This window comes from Dendrobates tinctorius, unplaced genomic scaffold (genome assembly GCF_039654945.1).
Source record: "Dendrobates tinctorius isolate UK_male_01 unplaced genomic scaffold, ASM3965494v1 ptg000113l, whole genome shotgun sequence".
NCBI lineage: Eukaryota > Metazoa > Chordata > Amphibia > Anura > Dendrobatidae > Dendrobates > Dendrobates tinctorius.
In genome coordinates, this window is record NW_027361781.1 from 2,654,847 (window position 1) to 2,677,578 (window position 22,732).

At 43.3% G+C, this 22,732-nt stretch overlaps 1 protein-coding gene across 2 annotated transcripts in view; it reads right to left on the bottom strand.

Moving 5' to 3' along the window:
* LOC141101000 (urea transporter 2-like) overlaps positions 1-22,732 on the bottom strand; it is a 76,286-nt gene that overhangs the window by 27,036 nt on the left and 26,518 nt on the right. The window contains exons 2-3 of one of the 2 annotated variants that reach the window (XM_073589782.1): positions 15,751-15,889; positions 9,897-10,059 (exon numbers count right to left, since the gene is read on the bottom strand). In XM_073589782.1, the coding sequence (XP_073445883.1) occupies positions 9,897-10,038 (142 nt within the window). In that variant the 5' untranslated portion in view covers positions 10,039-10,059; positions 15,751-15,889. The remainder of the gene's footprint in view (positions 1-9,896; positions 10,060-15,750; positions 15,890-22,732) is intronic. The other variant, XM_073589781.1, reaches the window with a different exon arrangement.

Here is a 22,732-nt window from a genome sequence, read left to right on the forward strand (position 1 = left end):
CAACAGTGTTAATCCGCTTGAAGTCTGGCTTGGAGCTTTGCTTTGCTTTCTGTGTGTTTAATTAGTGCAGTTCTGGGACCACTGGTTCTGCCAGTCTTGGTTTCTGTTTTCAGTTTGTTTCTGCAGCCTTCTTTGTGTTTTCTGTTAGGAGGTGACCCATTTTTGTACCCAGTCCTTAAATCTTTCAGGGACCCCCTCCCCCTTATCTATAGGTCTTCGCTGAGACTAACCTAGGATCGTCGGTGGGTCTATTCACAAGGAATGGGTCACCCACTCCATCGTAGGGCATCAGCCTAGTCGCAGTGCAGGGTCAGTTTTCCCCCTCCTACCCTAGTCCTGTGCTGCAGAACCGTAACATTATGTTCACCAGACCTGAATCCAGGAGAGAACCTCTGGAATGTTATGTATCAGTTAACTTAATGCCATCAAGTAGCACCACAGGCTGTCTAGGAGCTCATTTGATATCCTGACCCAGGTCTGGGTGGAGATCCCTCTGTGGTATTCCAGTACACATTCTGCTGCTGAATGAGACAGTTGTAGTGTGACAGATTTGTTCCAGTGTGTCAGAATTAGTTTGGGCACGGAGTTAGAAAATGTAATACATTGCATTTCATACTGATGACTCATAAATGTGCTTTGCTGCCATCTACTGGCCAATGTGCATATGAAAAGTTAAGTGATTATTCTCCTCACAACAAGCTGCCCTAGAAACAGCTGGGAGGAGCCTCTCAGCTCAGGGCTCACACAGACTTCCTGAGGTAACGCCCAGCTCAGGACACACACACATCCTGAGGTAACTCCCAGCTCAGGATACACACACATCCTGAGGTAACTCCCAGCCCAGGACACACACACAGATCCTGAGGTAACTCCCAGCTCAGGATACACACACATCCTGAGGTAACTCCCAGCCCAGGACACACACACAGATCCTGAGGTAACTCTTAGCTCGGGACACACACACATCCTGAGGTAACTCCCAGCTCAGTACACACACACGTCCTGAGGTAACTCCCAGCTCAGGACACACACACATCCTGAGGTAACTCCCAGTTCAGTTCACACACATCCTGAGGTAACTGCCAGCTCAGTACACACACACACACATCCTGAGGTAACTCCAAGCTCAGTACACACACATCCTGAGGTAACTGACAGCTCAGTACACACACATCCTGTGGTAACTGCCAGCTCAGTACACACACACACATCCTGAGGTAACTTCCAGCTCAGGATACACACAGGTCCTGAGGTAACTTTCAGTTCTGGGCGGTTTAAGCTGCCTGAGGTAGCAAACACTTCTGCTCCCATCATAGTTTTCCATGTGAGCTCACTCTGAGGCGACATCTTTCTCCACATAATCTCCTCCACAAGGGAGTAAAGCCTCATCCTGTCATCTATATATATAAAAGTGAATGCATGTATGTGTGTGTGTATCACCAACCAATCACGAAGCATCTTTCATTTCACCAGAGCTGTTTAAGAGAAGCTGAGCTGTGACTGGTTGCTATGAGCATCAGTTTTCTTTGCAACCAATCACAAAGCAAAGAAACTGAGCTGTGATTGGTTGCTATGAGCAATAGTTTTTTCACTCCATGACAACACCTCAGCAAACACTGCCATGGTGGGAGAAATCTAGTATCCTCAGGAACATAAGCTCCCAGCCATTGTCTGCCCCCAGAAAGGAGCAGAGAGCACATGACAGAAATGAATCACCCCCTCCCTGCCCATATCCCCATCACACATCCTCCATCCCGTAGGCACATCTCTCTTAAATGGATACCCGGTATGGAAGTTAGGATGTGGGATATTAGGGGTAGTAGTCCGATGGCTCTGATGGAATGATGTGGGATATTAGGGGTAGTAGTCCGGTGGCTCTTGCTGAAGGGATGATGTTGGATATTAGGGGTAGTAATCCGATGGCTTTGGCTGATGGGATGATGTGGGATATTAAGGGTAGTAGTCCGGTGGCTCTGATGGGATGATGTGGGATATTAGGGGTAGTAGTCTGGTGGCTCTGGCTGATGGGATGATGTGGGATATTAGGGGTAGTAGTCCGGTGGCTGTGACGGGATGATGTGGGATATTAGTGGTAGTAGTCCGATGGCTTTTGCTGATGGGATGATGTGGGATATTAGGGGTAGTAGTCCGGTGGCTCTGATGGAATGATGTGGGATATTAGGGGTAGTAGTCCGGTGGCTCTGGCTGAAGGGATGATGTTGGATATTAGGGGTAATAGTCCGATGGCTTTGGCTGATGGGATGATGTGGGATATTAGTGGCAGTAGTCCGATGGCTTTGGCTGATGGGATGATGTGGGATATTAGGGGTAGTAGTCCGGTGTGTTGTGAGTTCATTTTCCCGTTCATCACTGAGGCCCGAGGAACTCCCTCTTCTGGTAAGGAGAGGTAGTGAGTCTGATTATCAGACACCTGGGATTAATGATGATGACTGGCTGAGTGGAGTCACAGACTGGATATAAGGCTGCATACGCCCATTCTCCCTGCGGGTGATTTCTCTGTGGTATCCTTGGAGTCCAGTCTGAATTCCTGCTCTGCAAAAGCTAAGTTTTCCTCCTGGCTTTTTGCATTTGTGCCTTGCTTTGTTTTTTCTGGATTTCAGCCATTCCCTGCTGGGGTGAGCTGAACTCCTTAGCTCTGTCTCCTGAAAATACCAGAGTGCTGATTTAGTTTTGAAGCTTAGTTGCTTCAGGGTCTTTTTCCATTTCAGCTTGCTGGCCTATGTTTTTGATAGGGTTTTTTGCTGATTGCAGACAGCAGCTTTCCTTTCCTTTCCTGTTTAGATTAGATTGGGCCCCAACGTTTGCTCAGCCTATCTTTCTATCTGTGTCAGTGTTTTTTCATCTTGCTTCACCGTCATTATATGTTGGGGGCTGCCTTTTACTTTGGGGTCTGCTCTGGGGCAGTTTAGATTTCCCTTTCTATCTTTAGGCTATATAGTCCTCCGGCTGTGTTCGAGGGGTCTAGGGCACCGTAGGTACCCCCCACGGCTACTGCTAGTTGTGTTGATAGGTTCAGGGGTCTGCAATCGGATAGTTGCCAGCTCCTCTGGTTTTCTGGACGTAGCTTCTATTTTTGTGTCTGCCTCCTACGGTCACTCAATCATAACAGAATCACCCGCCTGACCGCAGATCCTAGGGTACTCAATAGCAGGAAAGAATTGCAAAAAAAAAAAAAGTGTGTATATTTTTTCCTCTATATCTCTGAGGCCGTAGGGGGAATTTTTTTTTCTCTCAATGGAGATAAAGCAATTGTCTGATCGTGTGGAGCAGCTCGCTGCGGAAGTGCGGGGAATTTCTGCCTACCTTGCTCATTCACATGCTGCTGAACCAAAGATTCCTACACCTGATGTATTTTGTGGTGATCGGTCTAAATTTTTGAATTTCAAAAATAATTGTAAATTATTTTTTGCCTTGAAGCCTAACTCGTCAGGGAGCTCCGCGCAGCAGGTTAAAATTGTCATCTCTTTGCTGCGTGGCGATCCCCAGGATTGGGCGTTTTCTTTGAAACCAGATGATCCTATTCTGACTAATGTGAACACATTTTTTCAAGCCTTGGGCTTGTTGTATGACGAACCTAATGCCATTGATCAGGCTGAAAAGACCCTGCTGGCATTGAATCAGGGTCGAGATTCTGCAGAATTGTACTGTCAAAAATTCCGAAAGTGGGCGGTCCTTACTACTTGGAATGATAATGCCTTGGCTGCTCTCTTTCGGAAGGGTTTGTCAGAAGCAGTAAAAGATACTATGGTGGGATTTCCTGTTCTCTCTGGTCTTGACGATTCTATGTCATTAGCCATTCAGGTTGATCGGCGTTTGCGCGAACGCAAAACTGCACGAGAGGTGTTGCACCTGTTGAACAAATGACTGAACCTATGCAATGTGATAGAGTTTTCTCCAGAGAGCAGCGTCAGGTGTTCAGAAGGCGTAATAAGTTGTGCTTTTTCTGTGGAGATGCCTCGCATATTATTTCTGTCTGTCCTAAACGAGAGAAACGCTTTGCACACACGTTTTCTTTTGGTGGTGTTCAACCTAAGTTTCTTCTGGCTATTACTCTGATCTGCTCCCTGTCCACATTTTCCGCCAAGGCATTTGTGGATTCGGGAGCAGCTCTAAACCTAATGGACTTGGATTTTGCTAAACGTTGTGGATTTCCTATGACACCTCTGCGGACGCCTATCCCTTTGAGGGGGATTGATGCTACTCCTTTGGCTAAAGATAAACCTCAGTTTTGGACCCAGGTGGTGATGCGGGTTGCCCCAGACCATCAAGAAAATTGCAGATTTTTGGTGTTGCATAATCTGCATGATACCATTGTTCTGGGGTTTCCCTGGTTACAAATCCATAATCCAGTTCTGGATTGGAAATCTTTGTCTGTGGTGAGTTGGGGTTGTCGGTGTGCCCTTACTGATGCTCCTGTTTTCTCCACCTCTCCCCAGTCACATGATGTTCCTGACTATTTGGCTGACTTTTATGATGTATTTAGTGAGAATGAGTCTGCGTCTTTGCCTCCTCATAGGAGTTATGACTGTGCTATTGAGCTGAACCCGGGGTGTAAATTCCCCAAGGGTCGGCTTTTCAACTTATCTGTACCCGAGCACGAGGCTATGCGATCCTATATTAAGGAGGCATTGGAGAAGGGTCATATTAGACCATCCTCTTCACCCTTAGGTGCTGGTTTTTTTTTTGTAGCCAAAAAGGATGGATCATTAAGACCTTGTATTGATTATCGTGCCCTCAACAAGATTACTGTTAAATATCAGTATCCGTTACCCCTGATTTCGGATCTATTCTCTAGAGTTAAAGGTGCTTGCTGGTTTACCAAGCTTGACCTCAGGGGGGCGTATAATCTTATTCGCATTAAGCATGGGGATGAATGGAAGACAGCGTTTAATACTCCGGAGGGACATTTTGAGTACCTGGTGATGCCTTTTGGGCTCACTAATGCCCCTTCTGTCTTCCAGTGCTTCATGAACGATATTTTCCGAGATTTTGTGGATAAATTTTTGATTATCTATCTGGATGATATTTTGATCTTCTCCAAGGATTGGGATTCTCATGTGGAACATGTTCGGACTGTGTTCCAGATCTTGAGGGAGAATTCCCTATATGTCAAGGGATCTAAATGCCTTTTTGGGGTACAGAGGATTTCATTTTTGGGATTTATTTTGTCTCCGTCAACTATTGAAATGGATTCAGTCAAGGTACAGGCCATTTATGATTGGGTTCAGCCCACTTCTTTGAAGGCCCTCCAGAAGTTTTTGAGTTTTGCTAATTTTTATCGGAAATTTATAGCAAAATTTTCTAGTATTGCCAAGCCATTGACTGATTTGACTAAGAAGGGTGCTGATGTGTTAAATTGGTCTCCGGAGGCTGTTTCTTCCTTTCAGGAGTTGAAGCGAAGATTCACCTCCGCCCCGGTTTTGCGGCAACCTGATGTCTCACTTCCGTTCCAGGTAGAGGTGGATGCTTCTGAGATTGGTGCAGGAGCTGTTTTGTCCCAAAAGGATCCTGTGACATCTAAAATGAATCCCTGCGCTTTCTTTTCCCGAAAGTTCTCTCCATCTGAACGTAACTACGACGTGGGGAATCGGGAACTGTTGGCCATGAAATGGGCATTTGAGGAGTGGAGACATTGGTTGGAGGGAGCTAAGCATCAAGTCGTGGTCCTCACCGACCACAAGAATTTGATTTATCTAGAGTCGGCTAAGCGCTTGAACCCTAGACAGGCTAGGTGGGCCTTGTTTTTTACACGTTTTGATTTTGTGGTTTCTTTTCTTCCTGGAACTAAGAATGTCAAGGCAGACGCACTCTCTAGGAGTTTCTTTGCTGATTCTCCTGTGGTGACCAAACCTGCTACCATCTTAGGCGAAGGGGTAGTTCTTTCTGCCATCTCGCCCGATTTGAGACGTGCTCTGGAAGAATTCCAGAGAGACAAGCCTGAGCGTTGTCCCAGTGGAAAGTTGTATGTTCCTGACCAGTGGAAGAAGAGAGTGATGTCTGAAGTTCATTGCTCTGCTTTGGCTGGTCATCCAGGTATTTTTGGTACTAGAGATCTTGTGAGTCGGTCTTTTTGGTGGCCCTCCTTGTCTCGTGATGTCAGGAATTTTGTGCAGTCCTGTGGGACGTGCTCCCGGTCTAAATCATGCTCCCGCTCTAGTGGGTTGTTGATGCCTTTGCCTGTCCCCAAGAGGCCATGGACCCATATTTCAATGGATTTCATCTCCGATATGCCTGTCTCTCAAAGGATGACTGTTATTTGGGTGATTTGTGATAGGTTCTCTAAGATGGTTCATCTTGTACCACTCCCTAAGTTGCCGTCTTCCTCTGAGTTGGTGCCCCTGTTTTTGCAACAGGTGGTTCGCTTGCACAGGATTCCTGAGAACATTGTGTCTGACAGAGGAGTTCAGTTTGTGTCTAGATTTTGGAGAACTTTCTGTTCCAAGCTGGGAATTCAGTTGTCCTTCTCCTCTGCCTTTCACCCTCAGACCAATGGGCAGACAGAGAGAACAAACCAGACCTTGGAGTCATATTTGAGATGTTTTATTTCCGCTGATCAGGATAATTGGGTTTCATTTTTACCCTTGGCCGAATTTGCTTTAAATAACTGAGCTAGTTCTGCCACTTTGATGTCACGTTTTTTTTTGTAACTTTGGGTTTCATCCTCGATTTTCTTCAGGGCAGGTGGAGCCGTCTGCCTGCCCAGGGGTTGACACTGTGGTGGAGAGAATGCACCAGATCTGGGACCAAGTGGTGGATAAGTTATCTCTCTCCCAGGAAAAGGCCCAGCGGTTTTCCAACCGACATAGGACCATTGGTCCCCAGTTTAAGGTTGGTGATTTGGTGTGGTTATCATCAAAAAATATTGCTATGAAGGTGGCTTCTCCTAAGTTTAAGCCTAGATTTATTGGACCTTACAAGATTTTGGTGATTATTAATCCGGTCTCTTTTCGTTTGGCTCTTCCTGTCACATTTAAAATCCATAATGTGTTTCATAAGTCCTTGTTGAAGAGATTTGTTGAACCTGTTGTTCCGGGAGTGGCCCCTCCAGACCCTGTATTGGTTGAAGGTAACATTGAATATGAGGTAGAGAAAGTACTGGATTCTCGTCTGGCTAGACAGAGACTCCAGTATTTGGTTAAGTGGAAGGGTTATGGTCAGGAGGATAATTCCTGGGTCTCTGCCTCTGATGTTCATGCTAAAAGACTGGTGCGTTCCTTTCATCAGGCACACCCTGATCGCCCTGGTGGCGTGGTTGAGGGTTCGGTGACCCCTCCTCAAGGGGGAGGTACTGTTGTGAGTTCATTTTCCCCTTCATCACTGAGGCCCGAGGAACTCCCTCTTCTGGTGAGGAGAGGTAGTGAGTCTGATTATCAGACACCTGAGATTAATGATGATGACTGGCTGAGTGGAGTCACAGACTGGATATAAGGCTGCATACGCCCATTCTCCCTGCGGGTGATTTCTCTGTGGTATCCTTGGAGTCCAGTCTGAATTCCTGCTCTGCTAAAGCTAAGTTTTCCTCCTGGCTTTTTGCATTTGTGCCTTGCTTTGTTTTTTCTGGATTTCAGCCATTCCCTGCTGGGGTGAGCTGAACTCCTTAGTTCTGTCTCCTGAAAATACCAGAGTGCTGATTTAGTTTTGAAGCTTAGTTGCTTCAGGGTCTTTTTCCATTTCAGCTTGCTGGCCTATGTTTTTGATAGGGTTTTTTGCCGATTGCAGACAGCAGCTTTCCTTTCCTTTCCTGTTTAGATTAGATTGGGCCCCAACGTTTGCTCAGCCTATCTTTCTATCTGTGTCAGTGTTTTTTCATCTTGCTTCACCGTCATTATATGTTGGGGGCTGCATTTTACTTTGGGGTCTGCTCTGGGGCAGTTTAGATTTCCCTTTCTATCTTTAGGCTATATAGTCCTCCGGCTGTGTTCGAGGGGTCTAGGGCACCGTAGGTACCCCCCACGGCTACTGCTAGTTGTGTTGATAGGTTCAGGGGTCTGCAATCGGATAGTTGCCAGCTCCTCTGGTTTTCTGGACGTAGCTTCTATTTTTGTGTCTGCCTCCTACGGTCACTCAATCATAACACCGGTGGCTCTGACAGAATGATGTGGGATATTAGGGGTAGTAGTCCGGTGGCTCTGGCTGAAGGGATGATGTGTAATATTAGGGGTAATTTTCCGATGGCTTTGGCTGATGGGATGATGTGGGATATTAAGGGTATTAGTCCGGTGGCTCTCACGGGATGATGTGGGATTTTAGTGGTAGTTGTCCGGTGGCTCTGGCTGATGGGATGATGTTGAATATTAGGGGTAGTAGTCCAGCGGCTGTGACGGGATGATGTGGGATATTAGGGGTAGTAGTCCGGTGGCTCTGACGGGATGATGTGGAATATTAGGGGTAGTTGTCCGGTGGCTCTGGCTGATGGAATGATGTGGGATATTAGGGGTTGTAGTCTGGTGGCTTTGATGGGATTATGTGGGATAATAGTGGTAGTAGTCCAGTGGCTCTAGCTGACGGGATGATGTGGGATATTAGGGGTAGTAGTCCAGTGGCTCTGGCTGATGGGATGGGATATTAGGGGTAGTAGTCCGGTGGCTATGGCTGACGGAATGATGTGGGATATTAGGGATAGTAGTCCGGTGGCTCTGGCTGGATGATGTGGAATATTATAGTGAATGTGGCTATGTGGAGTGGGTGAGGCTCTACGCTCAGCTTTATATACATTGATATATAGATATAATCATTATAATTATTTCTTACTAGCTGACGAGCCCGGGCATAGTAACTAACTATGGTTAGTTACTATGCCCGGGCTCTTCAGCTAGTAAGAAATAAAGCTGCACGTGTGCTCTCCTGCATGCTGATTATCCTGTTTGCTTCTAGTCAGGACCAGATCCACTTGGCTGCCACACCACTGACTTTGCTTAAAATACCCCCTGCGAAAGAAAACGGTAGGCTCAAAACTGTGAGTACTTCCACACTTTAGTGTGTTTCCACGGAGAGCCTGTCTGTGAAGGTCCCTCCATCAGTGTAATATTTCTTGGACTGCGCATAACACTTCCTCTAATAAAAATTGAAGAGAACTCTGTCCAAGCCGCCCTGAGAGGCCATAACCTCACATGTCTCATGAGGAGAGAATCATTACTTTCACATGCACAATATACTGTGATCTTTGCCTTTAAGAGAGAGACTGTACCCCGTTATCTATTTCAGTAAAATTGTTATGTTTACAAGGTCACCTGAGTGTCTGGCTGCTTGAGATTGCGCAAACACCTTGGGTGCTCCAAAACCTGCACCCAGACACCACCGCTACAGGAGTGCCCCCGGGGGTCCTATACCATCAACAAGTGCCGCCTCCCTCTATTGACAATTGTTGTGGACATGAGGGAAGTGCTGAGGGGTCCAGCGACTCTCAGCTACCATGACATCATTATCTGCTGCCAGTGGGACTACATGCCCCTGATGGCCCTTCTGCAAATCCGGCATCTCCACAGTGACCTACCACACCTCAATGTGCCATCCACCAGTTGTTTATGAGTATCCCAGATATTGACAAGAAGGCATGCAGGCACGTGGGACACACATACACACTAGTAAGTCACAACACAAAATTCAAGCAAATTGGATCCACCTGTGATTTCAAACCTTTACTCCGATTTTCCGTGGGATTTGGAATCTAGCCCTCAATCGGTTGATGATTTTGGTTTCCACTGGTCATTAAAACTTGATTTGATTCTTAATAAATTATACCATTTTACATACTGTAAGTAAACAATTTGAACTTGAATGTTTCATTCATTGACATCCAAAGTGTGATTTTAGTGTTCCCTTAATTTTTGGATCATTCTATATGCAGTATATTCCTTATTATAGATGGCACTCACCTCTCAACCAGTCTCCAAATTCCTTCATTTCTCCAGAGATGTAATGAAGGGCAGTGCAAAACATTCCAAGCCCATGGGAACAACGATCTGGACTTTCCCTCTCCTCTATTTCTACCTTGTTCATGGGGACATGACTTTCCATGGTTTCTACTCGTATATAATGCTAAAAAAAATAACAGACATTATCAATTTTTGGAAATGCCCAAGCACTAGAGTAATTTATATTTCATTTTCATTACATAATTAAAGAAAATTGTATAGCTTATACTGGAGTAATATGCTAAGAAAAATACCAATTGGGTGTGCGAAATGCTCAATTTTGAGACATCTTTTCGGAGTTTTCACAAAATAAGTTCTGCCAAATTGATGGCTTATTTTTGGATCTTACAGGATAATGGTGGACTGAAGTCGGATATGTTATCAAGTTTAAGTTGGCTACATGACACAACCTGTAATTTAGTTCTTCTAAGGCCGAGGTCACACTTGCAAGAAACTCGCAGGAGTCTCACGTCTCAATACCCGGCACTGCCGCCGGCACTCGGGCTGGAGCGCTCAGCTGCATAGAAATACATGCAGCCACACACCACGGTCCCTAGTGCCGGTGGCAGTGCCGGGTATTGAGATGCGAGACTCGTGCGAGTTTCTCGCAAGTGTGACTCCGGCTAAACACTCAGCTCCATTTCTGAAAAAAAAACTTCAAGAAAAGAAAATATAAAAAACTCACAAAAATGGAGCCATTCCTACGTATATGTGCACACTGTGTCTTTTAGACACCAGCATGCACGCTTTTCCAATATGGAGACACTTTTGTTTTTAATCCTGAAGCATCTCATTTTGTGTCTTTGTGGCCATTTTCAACGGTGTTTTTTTCTACTGTTTTTTTTCATCATTTTTAGGTCGTCTTTTTGTCTGGTGTTTTTCAGCGTATTGTTTTCCTTGATTCAACAATGCAACAGCTTATAGAGGTTTATGAAGCAAAAAACACTGTGAAAATGTTCAAAAAGATACCCAGGCATTTTTTGAGGTCTTTTGATCCTTCCCACTGATTTGCGTTGTAAAGTATACAGTAGAGCATCCTAAGAGTGGAACATGCCAGAAGAACGGTCAACTCACTACTTTTAGCTTCTTGATGTCTTTTGAAATCTCAAGCGGTTAAACGATGCTCAAAAGACTGAACATAAAAGTCATAGTTACATAAACAATTCCATAAATTCATTCAGTATTAAAGGTGTACGATGCTTCTTGAAGACTGGTGTGGTCTTTTTGGTCATAGGTCCCCAGTTCAGATCTCAACGACCAGTCACGATATGTTCCAAGATGCGCACACTCTTTAAAAAATTATGGCATTGCAAATAAGGACCAGATTGTCACAGAATGATGCAGGACATTTTGCCACAATGGATGGAGGAATCTCAGCTGAAATTTAACATAAAATCCTTTATGGCTGCCAAATCCGCTTCTAGTTTCTAGAAACATAGATATACGAACATACTCCTGTTCTTACTGGTAAGCTAGCCAGATCAAGTAATGGTGCTATAAACCTAGAAATTCATAATACATGAAGAGTCTGTAAAGATAGCTTTGAGTGAGTCTTGAGAAGATGACCTGGTTGTACAACATTCCTATTAAGTTCAAGGAAAGACTCAGAAAAGTCATTTTAGCCGAGTTCATCCTATTAATTGCTTATAATGTTTAACCCAATAGTCCTAAAACTTCACATGGCAGACATCAGCAGTGGATCCACTCTACTGGTAGTTTTTGATGTCAACCTTTAAATCGTTAGAGAGACCAGTATTAAAGGAGTTTTCCCACAAATGTGGCTTAAGGAAACTCAATGGCATCATTCTTCTGGATGACCTAACTCATAGGTGTATTACAAGGATTGTAAAGAAAATGGAGACTATGGTAACTTTTCCAAGACGAGAAAGTCAATGAGGGTCTCAACAACATCTCTGCTTTGGAAATTTTTGATGACCCCTAAGAATGGATTGTGGCTCTTCACTAAGGACTAGACAGCTCCTATTCAAAGCTTTGGTCAATAAGACATACCATAAAATGTGCTCCTTTGGGAATTATTGCAGATCCAAAATAATGAAGGTACCATTCTCAGAAGACACAGGTCTTTGTGGTTTACCATGCATAATAGAAATATAAAGGGAGACATGGAAACAGCTAGGAGATCAGGAATTTAAGAAGAATTCACGTCACCAAGTTGGAATCGTGTTATTTCTTGAGGTAGGTCTTGGATCAGACCAACTACCAGGCCTCATGGTATCTGTCAAAATCTGAGCCCAAACTTGAGACTAATTACCATTGCATACAACTACGGTTAGTCTGTCATTTTTTTTCTCCATGGGATTATCAGACTTAAGACCAATGTAAATTAGAGGAGAGGCTCAAGTTATTTATTCTGGATTGATTTTGGTCTTTTTTTTTCCCTGGTAAACACGTAGACAATGTGGAGTCACCAAAAGGTCAAGTCTGCAATGCGTCACAAGGAACAGATAATATTTCAATGTTTCTTTACCTTTGTGCCCATCTGTTTGCTCTGTACGGTTTATAAACCAGCTTTGTCCTTTTTCATGGCATTTAATATTTTGAAAGTTTTCCATATTAACCCGAACGCACCCAGATTTCTGAATCTCTTGCATCACGGTGATTTTGTATTGTATCCTAGTAATAGAATGAGCTCAATGGAAATAAGACCCATTCCCGTAGCATACCGGAGAAAGATGGGGGAGCCGATCTGATTGGCAGTCACTCAGTTATTTACTTATTGTTGCCTTTTAATTTTTATTATGGATGTAAATACTTATGTCCCCCCCAAAAAAATTGGGAAAAGTATTCAAGCAGTGATACCTTTTATTGGCTAACCAGAGAAATTATATTTGCAAGCAAGCTTTTAGGGCTCAAAAGGCCCCTTCGTCAGGCTTAATTACAAGTGAATTACTGAGAAGAGATGGCACCTTTTATTGGCTAACCAGAGAAATGATGAAGGGGCCTTTTGAGCCCTGAAAGCTTACAAATATAATTTCTCTGGTTAGCCAATAAAAGGTATCACTGCTTGAATACTTTTCTCAATTTTTTTTTTTGGGGACATAAGTATTTACATCTATTTTTCTGGCTAACACGGTAACACAATATTATTTTGGATTGTACATCTTTTTTATTATGAGAACTATGGAAGTTGTCATTGAAGCCACAGCCCTTACGCGGACTGTAATTTTTTTTTATATGGCGTTCACTTTGCAGTAAAAATGACTGGGCAACATGATTCACCAAATAAGTATCATTACGACAATTCCAAACTTGTTTAATGTTTTTTTTCTTTTGAGTTTTATATATCAGCTAGTAAGAAATAATTATAATGATTATATCTATATATAAATGTATATAAAGCTGAGCGTAGAGCCTCACCCACTCCACATAGCCACATTCACTATAATATCCCACATCATCCAGCCAGAGCCACCGGACTACTACCCCTAATATCCCACATCATTCCGTCAGCCATAGCCACCAGACTACTACCCCTAATATCCCATCCCATCAGCCAGAGCCACTGGACTACTACTCCTAATATCCCACATCATCCCATCAGCCAGAGCCACCGGACTACTACCACTATTATCCCACATCATCCCATCAAAGCCACCAGACTACTACCCCTAATATCCCACATCGTCCGGTCAGAGCCACCGGACTACTAATATCCCACATCATCCCGTCAAAGCCACCGGACTACTCCCCCTAATATCCCACATCAACCCATCAGCCAGAGCCACCGAACTACTCCCCCTAATATCCCACATCAACCCATCAGCCAGAGCCACCGGACTATTACCTTTAATATCCAACATTATCCCCTTAGCCTGGTGTCAAAACCAGAGCACTGAGTGGAATGGCCCTAACTTCCATACCGGAGATCCCTTTAAGAGAGGCCTGGCATCAGAACCAGAGTGGATTTGCCCTGACTTCCATACCAATGATCCCTTTAATGGAATCCTGGGGTCAGAATCAAAGTGCTGACGGATTTACCCTAACTTCCATACCGGAGATCCCTTTAAGAGAGGTCTGGGGTCAGTACCAAAGCGCAGAGTGTATTTGCCCTCACTTCCATACCGGGGATCCCTTTCAGAGGGGCCTGGGGTCAGAACCATAGCGCTGAGTGGAGTTGCCCTAACTTCCATACCAATGATCCCTTTAAGAGGCTCTGGGGTCAGAACCACAGCGCTGAGTGGAGCGGTCATAGCTTCCATACTGGGGATCCCTTTAGGAGAGGCCTGGGGTCAAAACCAAAGCGCTGGATGGATTTGCCCGACTTCCATACCAATGATCCCTTTAATAGAGGCCTGGGGTCAGTACCAGAGAATTTCAAGGTAATTGTCCTGACTTCCATACCGGGGATCCCTTTAAGAGAGCCTGGGGTCAGAACCAAAACGCTGAGTGGAATTGCCCTAATTTCCATATCGGGGATCCCTTTAAGAGAGGCCTGGCGTCAGACCCAAAGCACTGGATGGATTTGCCCTGACTTCCATACCAATGACCCCTTTAAGAGAGGCCTGGGGTCAGAATCAGAGCGCTGAGGGATTTGCCCTAACTTCCATACAAGTGATTCCTTTAAGAGAAGCCTGGGGTCAGAATCATAGCGCCGAGGGATTTGCCCTAACTTCCATACCAGGGATCCCTTTAAGAGAGGCCTGGGGTCAAAGCCAAAGCACTGGATGGATTTGCCCTGACTTTTATACCAATGATCCCTTTAAGAGAGGCTTGGGGTCAGAACCAGAGCGCTTAGTGGAATTGTCCTAACTTCCATACCAACGATCCCTTTAAGAGATCCTGGGGGGTCAGAACCACAGAGCTGAGTGAAGCGGTCCTAACTTCCATACCAGGGATCCCTTTAAGAGAGGCCTAGGGTCAAAACCAAAGCACTGGATGGATTTGCCCTGACTTCCATACCAATGATCCCTTTAAGAGAGGCCTGGGGTCAGCATCAGAGCACTGAGGGATTTGCCCTAACTTCAATACCAGAGAAGAGGGAAGATGTGCCTATGGGATGGAGGATGTGTGATGGGTATATGGGCACGAGAGGGGGTGATTCATTTCTGTCATGTGCTCCTTTCTGGGGGCAAACAATGGCTGGGAGCTTATGTTTCCGGGGATGCTAGATTTCTCCCACCCGGTCACTGTCTGCTGAGATGTTGTCGTGGAGTGGGAAAGCTGTTGCTCATGGCAACCAATCACAGCTCAGCTTCTTTTAAACATCTCTGGTGAAATGAAAGATGCTTTGTGATTGGTTGGTGATACACACACACACACACGCACACATTCAATTTTATATATTTAGATTTAAGAGGTGTATACGACATTTTGATCACTTTTATTGTATTATTTTCTTGGAAAGTCCAAAGAAAAATGACAATTTTGTCTTTTTCATTTTTTATTTTCTTTTGAGCGTTCAACATACAGTTGAAAAAAAAACTTTATAGAAAAATATTCCTTGGTTTTAAAGAGTTTTAATGGGGGGTGATTTTAACTACTATGCATCTTTATTTTTTTTTCCATTTGTTTTTTTTTTTTTATTTCATTCTTAGTGTGATCATTCGATCTATTGTATTATATATTGCATTTTGTATCAGTAATGAAGCTCTTCCGTACACATACAAGTGAACATGAACTTCACGACCTGTGACTGTGCCGGTTTTTTTAACACTGTTGAAACGCTGACGGTATATTCTTAAAAATAGCTCAGGAGAAAAAATAAATTTTAAAAAGATGCCCCCCTTCTTGTATCATTTGCCCCCCGAACATGCGGCACTTAAGCCACACCATCCTAGGACCAGCATTGACTTACTTTGTCTCGAGTATTGGAAGATCCTTCAAGGTGCAGATGGCCAAGGGCAAGGAGTCAGCACTAGATGTGATGGTTCAGGTTGTAGCACCAAGCTCCTGTTATCTCGTGTATATATTCTCAGGATACAGAGTGCCTGAAGCTGCGCCAATAACGTAGAAAATGAGCAAAATCATCACCAGCTTCGTAAAAGACGTCAGAAAAGACATCACAGTCTATCATCATCATCATCATCATCATCCTCATAAGTAGTCACAGAAGTTTAAGACGCCTGCAGTCCCTGAAATAGAGCGAAGCCCTGCAGGAGCTGTCATGTCAGTCACTCTGGAAGTGGATAGTAATGTACAACCGCTTTGGACGACGCTACAATTGTGTATTGTGAGGGGGGAGGGGAGAGGAACACATCGGTGTCAATTCAGTTTAGTTCTGTTATGGATCAAATTCTGCAGAGATAGGGTAGAGCGTCTTATCTGCGTCTGGCCGTCTGCGCAGATGCTCTGCTGTGGTCAAAAAAGATAAAGATGTGCTCCGAAGTATAACACACCCTCAAAACACTAACAAACAAATATATCATTAATATATTTACGATACATCTTTTTTTTAATCTCTTTGTGGAAGGTCACATTTTTTTTTCGTATTTCTATTTTTTCCTCCCCTTTCTTTCAAGGGTTGTAACTTTTTTTTTTTTTTTATTTACTTTATAAAATTAAAATTCAAGTGTGGTAGATTGGTGAAAAAAAATAATTCCACCTTTTTTTTGTGAAATAAAACTGATTGGCCCACGTAATTCAAGTACAATTACGGTGAAAACTTTTTAAAATATTTACATTTTTTTTTATAGCCCATGTCCTGGATATGTCAGTGTGTGGTGGCTCTTGAAGCAATGACTCTTGCAGCAGGCCACTCCTTGAGAATAGAGTTGAGTGAATATCTTCGGTTCTCCGCTTATTCAGCAAGCTACAAGCTATAGCGCTTGCCGAATAAGCTACAAGCGGGAACCCAGCTTTCTGGATTGCTAATTGCCGCCGCTGCTGCAACACACAGGCTCTCCATGCATGTGCTGTGAATGTGACACAGCCACAACACATGAAGCTGCGGCGGTGATCAGCTGTTCAGCCAGAGCGATCCAGAAATCTCGGTTCCCGCTGTAGCTTATTCGGCAAGCGCTATTGCTTGCCGAATAAGTGGGGAACCGAAGATATTCACTCAACTCTACTTGTGAATCTACCTAACTTTTTGAATGGCCTTTTCTTAACTATCCTTTCAAAGCTGTGGTTATCCCGGTTGCTTGTGCACTTTTTCTACCACGCTTTTTCCTTCCACTCAACTTTCCATTAATTTGCTTGGATACAGCACTCTGTGAACAGCCAGCTTCTTTAGCAATGACCTTTTGTGGCTTCCTCTCCTTGTGGAGTGTGTCAATGACTTCTAGACATCTGTCAAGTCAGCAGTCTTCCCCATGATTGTGGAGCTACTGAAACAGACTAATCGACCTTTTTAAACACTTAGGAAGCCTTTACAGGTGTTTTTTGTTAATTATTCTAATTTACTGAGATAATGACATTTGGGTTTTCATTGGCTGTAAGTCATAATCATCAACATTAACAGAAATAAACACATGAAAAAAGATCACTCTGTGTGTAATGACTCTATAGAATATACGAGTTTCACTTTTTGTATTGAAGAACTGAAATAAATTAACTTTTTGATGATATTCTAATTTAGTGAGAAGCACCTGTACTGTCCAACCTGAGGCTCAGATCTCGAGTAATCTTGAAACCCGCTTGTGGTCTCATTCCAGTGGTCCATTGTGAAGGGCACCGTTAAACTCAGCGGATTGTGCTCGGCATCGTCTGACATGTTTATAAAGTGCTTATGGAGCAGTGAGAGGAGCGCAGGTCACTTTAGTTCGAGCCGCCACAAGTGACTGAAAATCATATGGAAATCCCACAGGTGCCTCCAGCTCAGACGATAAATATCTCCCCTTACTGCATACTTCACATATTATTCCAAAAATGTGAGGTTACACCTACCCACTCATGTGATTACAGTGGCACGAAAAAGGGCAAGGGTTCCCTGTTCTTGGGATTTTCAAGCATTTCTAAATTGGGCTTGCTGGTGTCATGCGACTATGACAAAGTTCTTTCAAGGATTAGAAAACATGGCGACTTTTTATGAAAAGCAGCATCTTAGCAGATACAAATCACGGACAGGAGCAGCAGCAATGATTTTCTAATTTGGGGCAATGATATAATTATTGTATAATACAGAGTTCTGCAATTTTGTAATAAAGTTTCTGTATCAGTTTCTCATCATTTTCAAGACTCCTGCTTGCCGTTGCTGCTAAATTTCTCCACTTACTCCATTTTCTCAGTCCGAGTTTTCCATGGATTCAATGACTTCCATGGCCCAGTATGATCCAAATATCAGATTAAACTCGGGCATGCAATAATTTTTTCAGTCCAAGAAAAAAATCGGACATGTGCACAGCCCTATAGACTAAACATTGGTCCGAGTGCGAGCTGATGATTTTTTGGATCGCATTCAGACTAAAAATACTCCTGTCTGCACCTAGCCTTTACAGGCTTTTTTTGTGTTACACGCATTTTAGTTTTTTAAACCTGGCAATAATAAATACTTTATGGAAAAAAAACCTAAATCTATATATACAGTATATATATGTGTATATATACATATATATATATATATATATATATATACACTGTATATATAATATATTTATAATTATTAAAAATTAATATTAGTAATATTGCAATTTTCACACTGGCCACTAGGGCTATATTAAACTCATGCTTTCAGTCTTTTCAGGAGACTTTTTCAGCAGATTCCTTTTCAGCAGACAATCTGTTCTAGAATGACAATAAGACTGAGATTGTTGGACAGCACATGGACCAAAAAATATATTTGTCTGAACATATCCATATCCTATAGGAAATTTTCAATGCTAGGTTAAGCGGCCTTATTTTCTGTCTATATAAAAAGTTCTACATCTTTCTACTTTACCCCGATTCATCATTCTGTTTATTTTTTACTTTTTTTAGTTAAAGTTTGAGATATATATATATATATTTTAGATGCAGGGCCAGCAGCCTCCTAGGGCCCCCACTTCCCCAGGTGCCCCCAGCCAGTGGCATGTCACTAATAGTGGCACACTATGCAGCTGCTTTGGGACCCGTTAGTCAACAGGACCTGCCCGGCGCCAGCAGAGCAGCAGTGGTGGAGCAACGGGTGACAGGAGGCAGGAGCCGACTGCTGCAGCTAAAGCCTGTGCCTGCTGCTAAAAAGAAATGAATATTCACTGCTCCCCATGCCCATGGGCATGGAGAGGAGTGAATATTCATTTTCTTTACTAAAGAGATTGAATATTCACTCCTCTCCATGACCATGGGCATGGGGAGCAGTGAATATTCATTTCTCTTTAGCACAGGCTTTAGCCACAGCAGTCGGCTCCTGCCTCCTGTCACCTGCTGCTGCCCCTCCAGTGCGCACCACATTCAACTGTATCAGCATCATAGATGCCGATACAGTTGATAGCAATAATGGAGGAGAAGGCGTCAGATGATGCTCCCTCACCCATCATTCCCCTCTGACACAGCCGATGCACGATGATGTCACTTCATCACGCACCATGCTGTGTATGCCTGGCAGATGACAATGCATCTGCTGAGACCAGAGCAGAGTTGGGATCAGCAGGGGGATGAGGAGGAAAGGTATTGTGTTTTTTTTTTAAATATATACATCAGCAGTGAGTACTGATGGCCATAATACTGTGGAGGGGGGCTGCATTATACCTTATGAGGGGCTACATTATATTCTATGGGGGATTCATTATACACTATGAGGAGGCTGCATTATACCCTATCAGGGGGCTGCATTATACTCTGAGGGGGCTACATTTTATTCTATGGTGGGGGCTGCATTATACTCTTATGAGAGGACTACATTATATTCTATGGTGGGCTTTATTATAGCCTATGAGGAGGCTGCATTATACTCTGAGGCTTCTATATTGTATTCTATGGGGGGCTGCATTATTCTTTGAGGGGGCTACATTCTATTCTATGGGGGACTTCATTATACACTATGAGAAGGCTGCTGCATTATACCCTATCAGGGAGCTGCATTGTACTCTGAGAGGGCTACATTTTATTCTATGGGGGGCTGCATTATACTCTTATGAGGAGGCTACATTATATTCTATGGGGGGCTTTATTATACCCTATGAGGAGGCTGTATTATACCCAATGAGGGGGCTGCATTATACTCTGAGGCTGCTACATTATATTCTATAGGGGTGCTGAATTATACCCTATGAGGGGGCTGCATTATATTCTATGGGGGCTGCATTATACTCTATGAGGGGGCTGCATTATACCCTATGAGGGGGATACATTATATTCTATGGAGGGGGGCTGCATTATACTCTATAAGGGTCTACATTATATTCTATAGGGGACTGCATGATACTATATGAGGGAGACTGCATTTAACCCTATGAGGAGGCTACATTATACCCTATGAGGTGACTGCATTATACTCTGTAAGGGGGCTGCATTATACTCTGTGGGGGGCTGCATTATATTTTATGGGGAGCTGCTTCATACTATATTAGGGTGGCTGCATTATATTCTATGGGGAGAGCTACATTATACCATATGAGGGGGCAGCATTATTCCCTATGAGGTGGTCTACATTATACCCTATGAGGGGGCTGCATTATTCTCTATGAGGGGGCTACATTATATTCTATGAGGAGGGCTACCCCAACCCCTACTATACCATTAAGACGTGTACTATCTTAAATTATACCCTGATATTAGTGTGTTTTACCACAGCATTGGTGATCTTGCATTTATTTCTACAGTATGTAGCATAGAAGAACGATTTTCTCTGGTGGACTCAAGTTGCTTCAGTCAGACGCTGGTTATATGAGACAGGCAATCCCACTGTATGGATCTTACAAAATCTAGATCAAACTCATAGCATCCAGTCTACACATTATAGAGCTGTGCATGTACGGTATATGTGTGATAAAGGTGAAACATTATAACTTGCAGAAATTATGCCAGCAGTATAGTTCCATTTCTATCCAATCTTGTTTTTACAAGGCTCACTGCCCGACATTCCAGAAAGAAACAATAAAATCTTCAGCTTTTCTTATGTGGGTTGTAGAGGTGGCGAGACCATTGTTATCATCGCCTCCTCTGAAATTCTTGCAGTATCAGAATTAAGACTGTGTTGTCAATAAAAAAAAAAGATTAAGGCTAAGTTCACAATTTTTTTAACATGAATTTTGATACGGATTTGCTTCAAAATGTACATATGTTTAGGCAACATTTGAAAAAATCTTATGAATTTCATCCAGAAAAGGGATTTTTTTTTTATCTGTATTGTCATCATTTGTTTTAATACATTCATTGCAGTGAATAATAATAATCTTTATTTTTTATATAGCGCTAACATATTCCGCAGCGCTTTACAGTTTTGCACACATTTTCATCACTGTCCCCAATGGGGCTCACAATCTAAATTCCCTATCAGTATGTCTTTGGAGTGTGGGAGGAAACCGGAGTACCCGGAGGAAACCCGCGAAACACGGGGAGATCATACAAACTCCTTGCAGATGTTGTCCTTGGTGGGATTCGAACCCAGGACCCCAGCGCTGCAAGGCAATAAAATGGACAAGAACAAATACAGTTTCCTGTGTTAATAATTACAACTTATCCTTAAAAATTGGATGGTTCTTCGGTGATCCACTTTTTTTTTACACACCCATAGAACTGAATAACGCACGCCAGAATACGCTAGGTTAGAAAGAAGCACATTGGGAGGGGGATTTCTATAAGTCCCATTAACTTTGCTGGAAATGTGAGGTGCTGAAGTTTTGAAGCAACAATTACTCGCAGCGTCAAGAATTCACCAAAAGCTCCTCGTGGACAGGTAGCCTTAGTCCAAATATGTGGTCCTTGGCTGGTGATGGTTGGTTTTCTTAATTGCTCGTGCGTACATCCGTTTTATTCGGATGAGTGCTATACGTAGTTTTGATGGATAGCACTTGGACCAATATTCTTTCCCTTGGCAGAGCTGGTCCACTGGCGCACAAAGCCAGTGCCTAAATAATAAGCCTATTCAGTGCACAGTTATTGGCAAGTGACGGGTTTAATCATTGCTTTGACAGCTGATGGATCTTTTTCCCATCTGTTCTGTACTCTTTGGCTTCCTGCGGTATTTTGTACCTGGCGTTTATGCCCAGTTTGTGATGTCTTGGTCACATTATGGAGAGTGAATGGCGTCTGGTTTTCTTAACCTGCTCATATGAGCAGGGCACACAAAGTTCTGTCTGGCATGCAGTCAAATGTGTGTGTACCGCTATTTAGTATGCTCAGGGGTGAACAATACGGTATTAATAGTGAAGAAATAATCTGTCGTGCGTCCAAGGATGTAATTCTTTTGCAACAATCATGTTCTATTATATCCTAAGTAATGACTTACAATCTAGTTTTAGCTGCACTGCTCAGGTGCTATTCCTGCCAGAAGATGAACCAGACAGACCAGGGGAAGACCTGGAGGTGACGTTGAGGGACTGTTTTTAGTACTGATTGCATTGAGTCCAGTTTAATAGGAGCTGATGTACGGTATCCTGCAGCAGCCACTAAACCCTGGGATGGAGCACTTCTGCTCCGTATACCGTTTGTACCCAGGCACTGCAAACAGCTGATCAGAGAGGGTGCCGTGTATTGGACCATCATCGATCTGATATTCATGACCTATTCTAAAGTTAGGCAAATTAATTTCAAAGTAGTGGAAAATTCCTTTAAGCTCTCCACTACAAATAGGATATTATATGGGGGCTATATCAGATTTTTTTTTTAACATTTTCCAAATGACCTTCTCAAATTGGAAAAAACATTTTACTTTTTTGAGGCCGAAAAAAGATTATCATGAAAGAGGTTGTTTACTATGT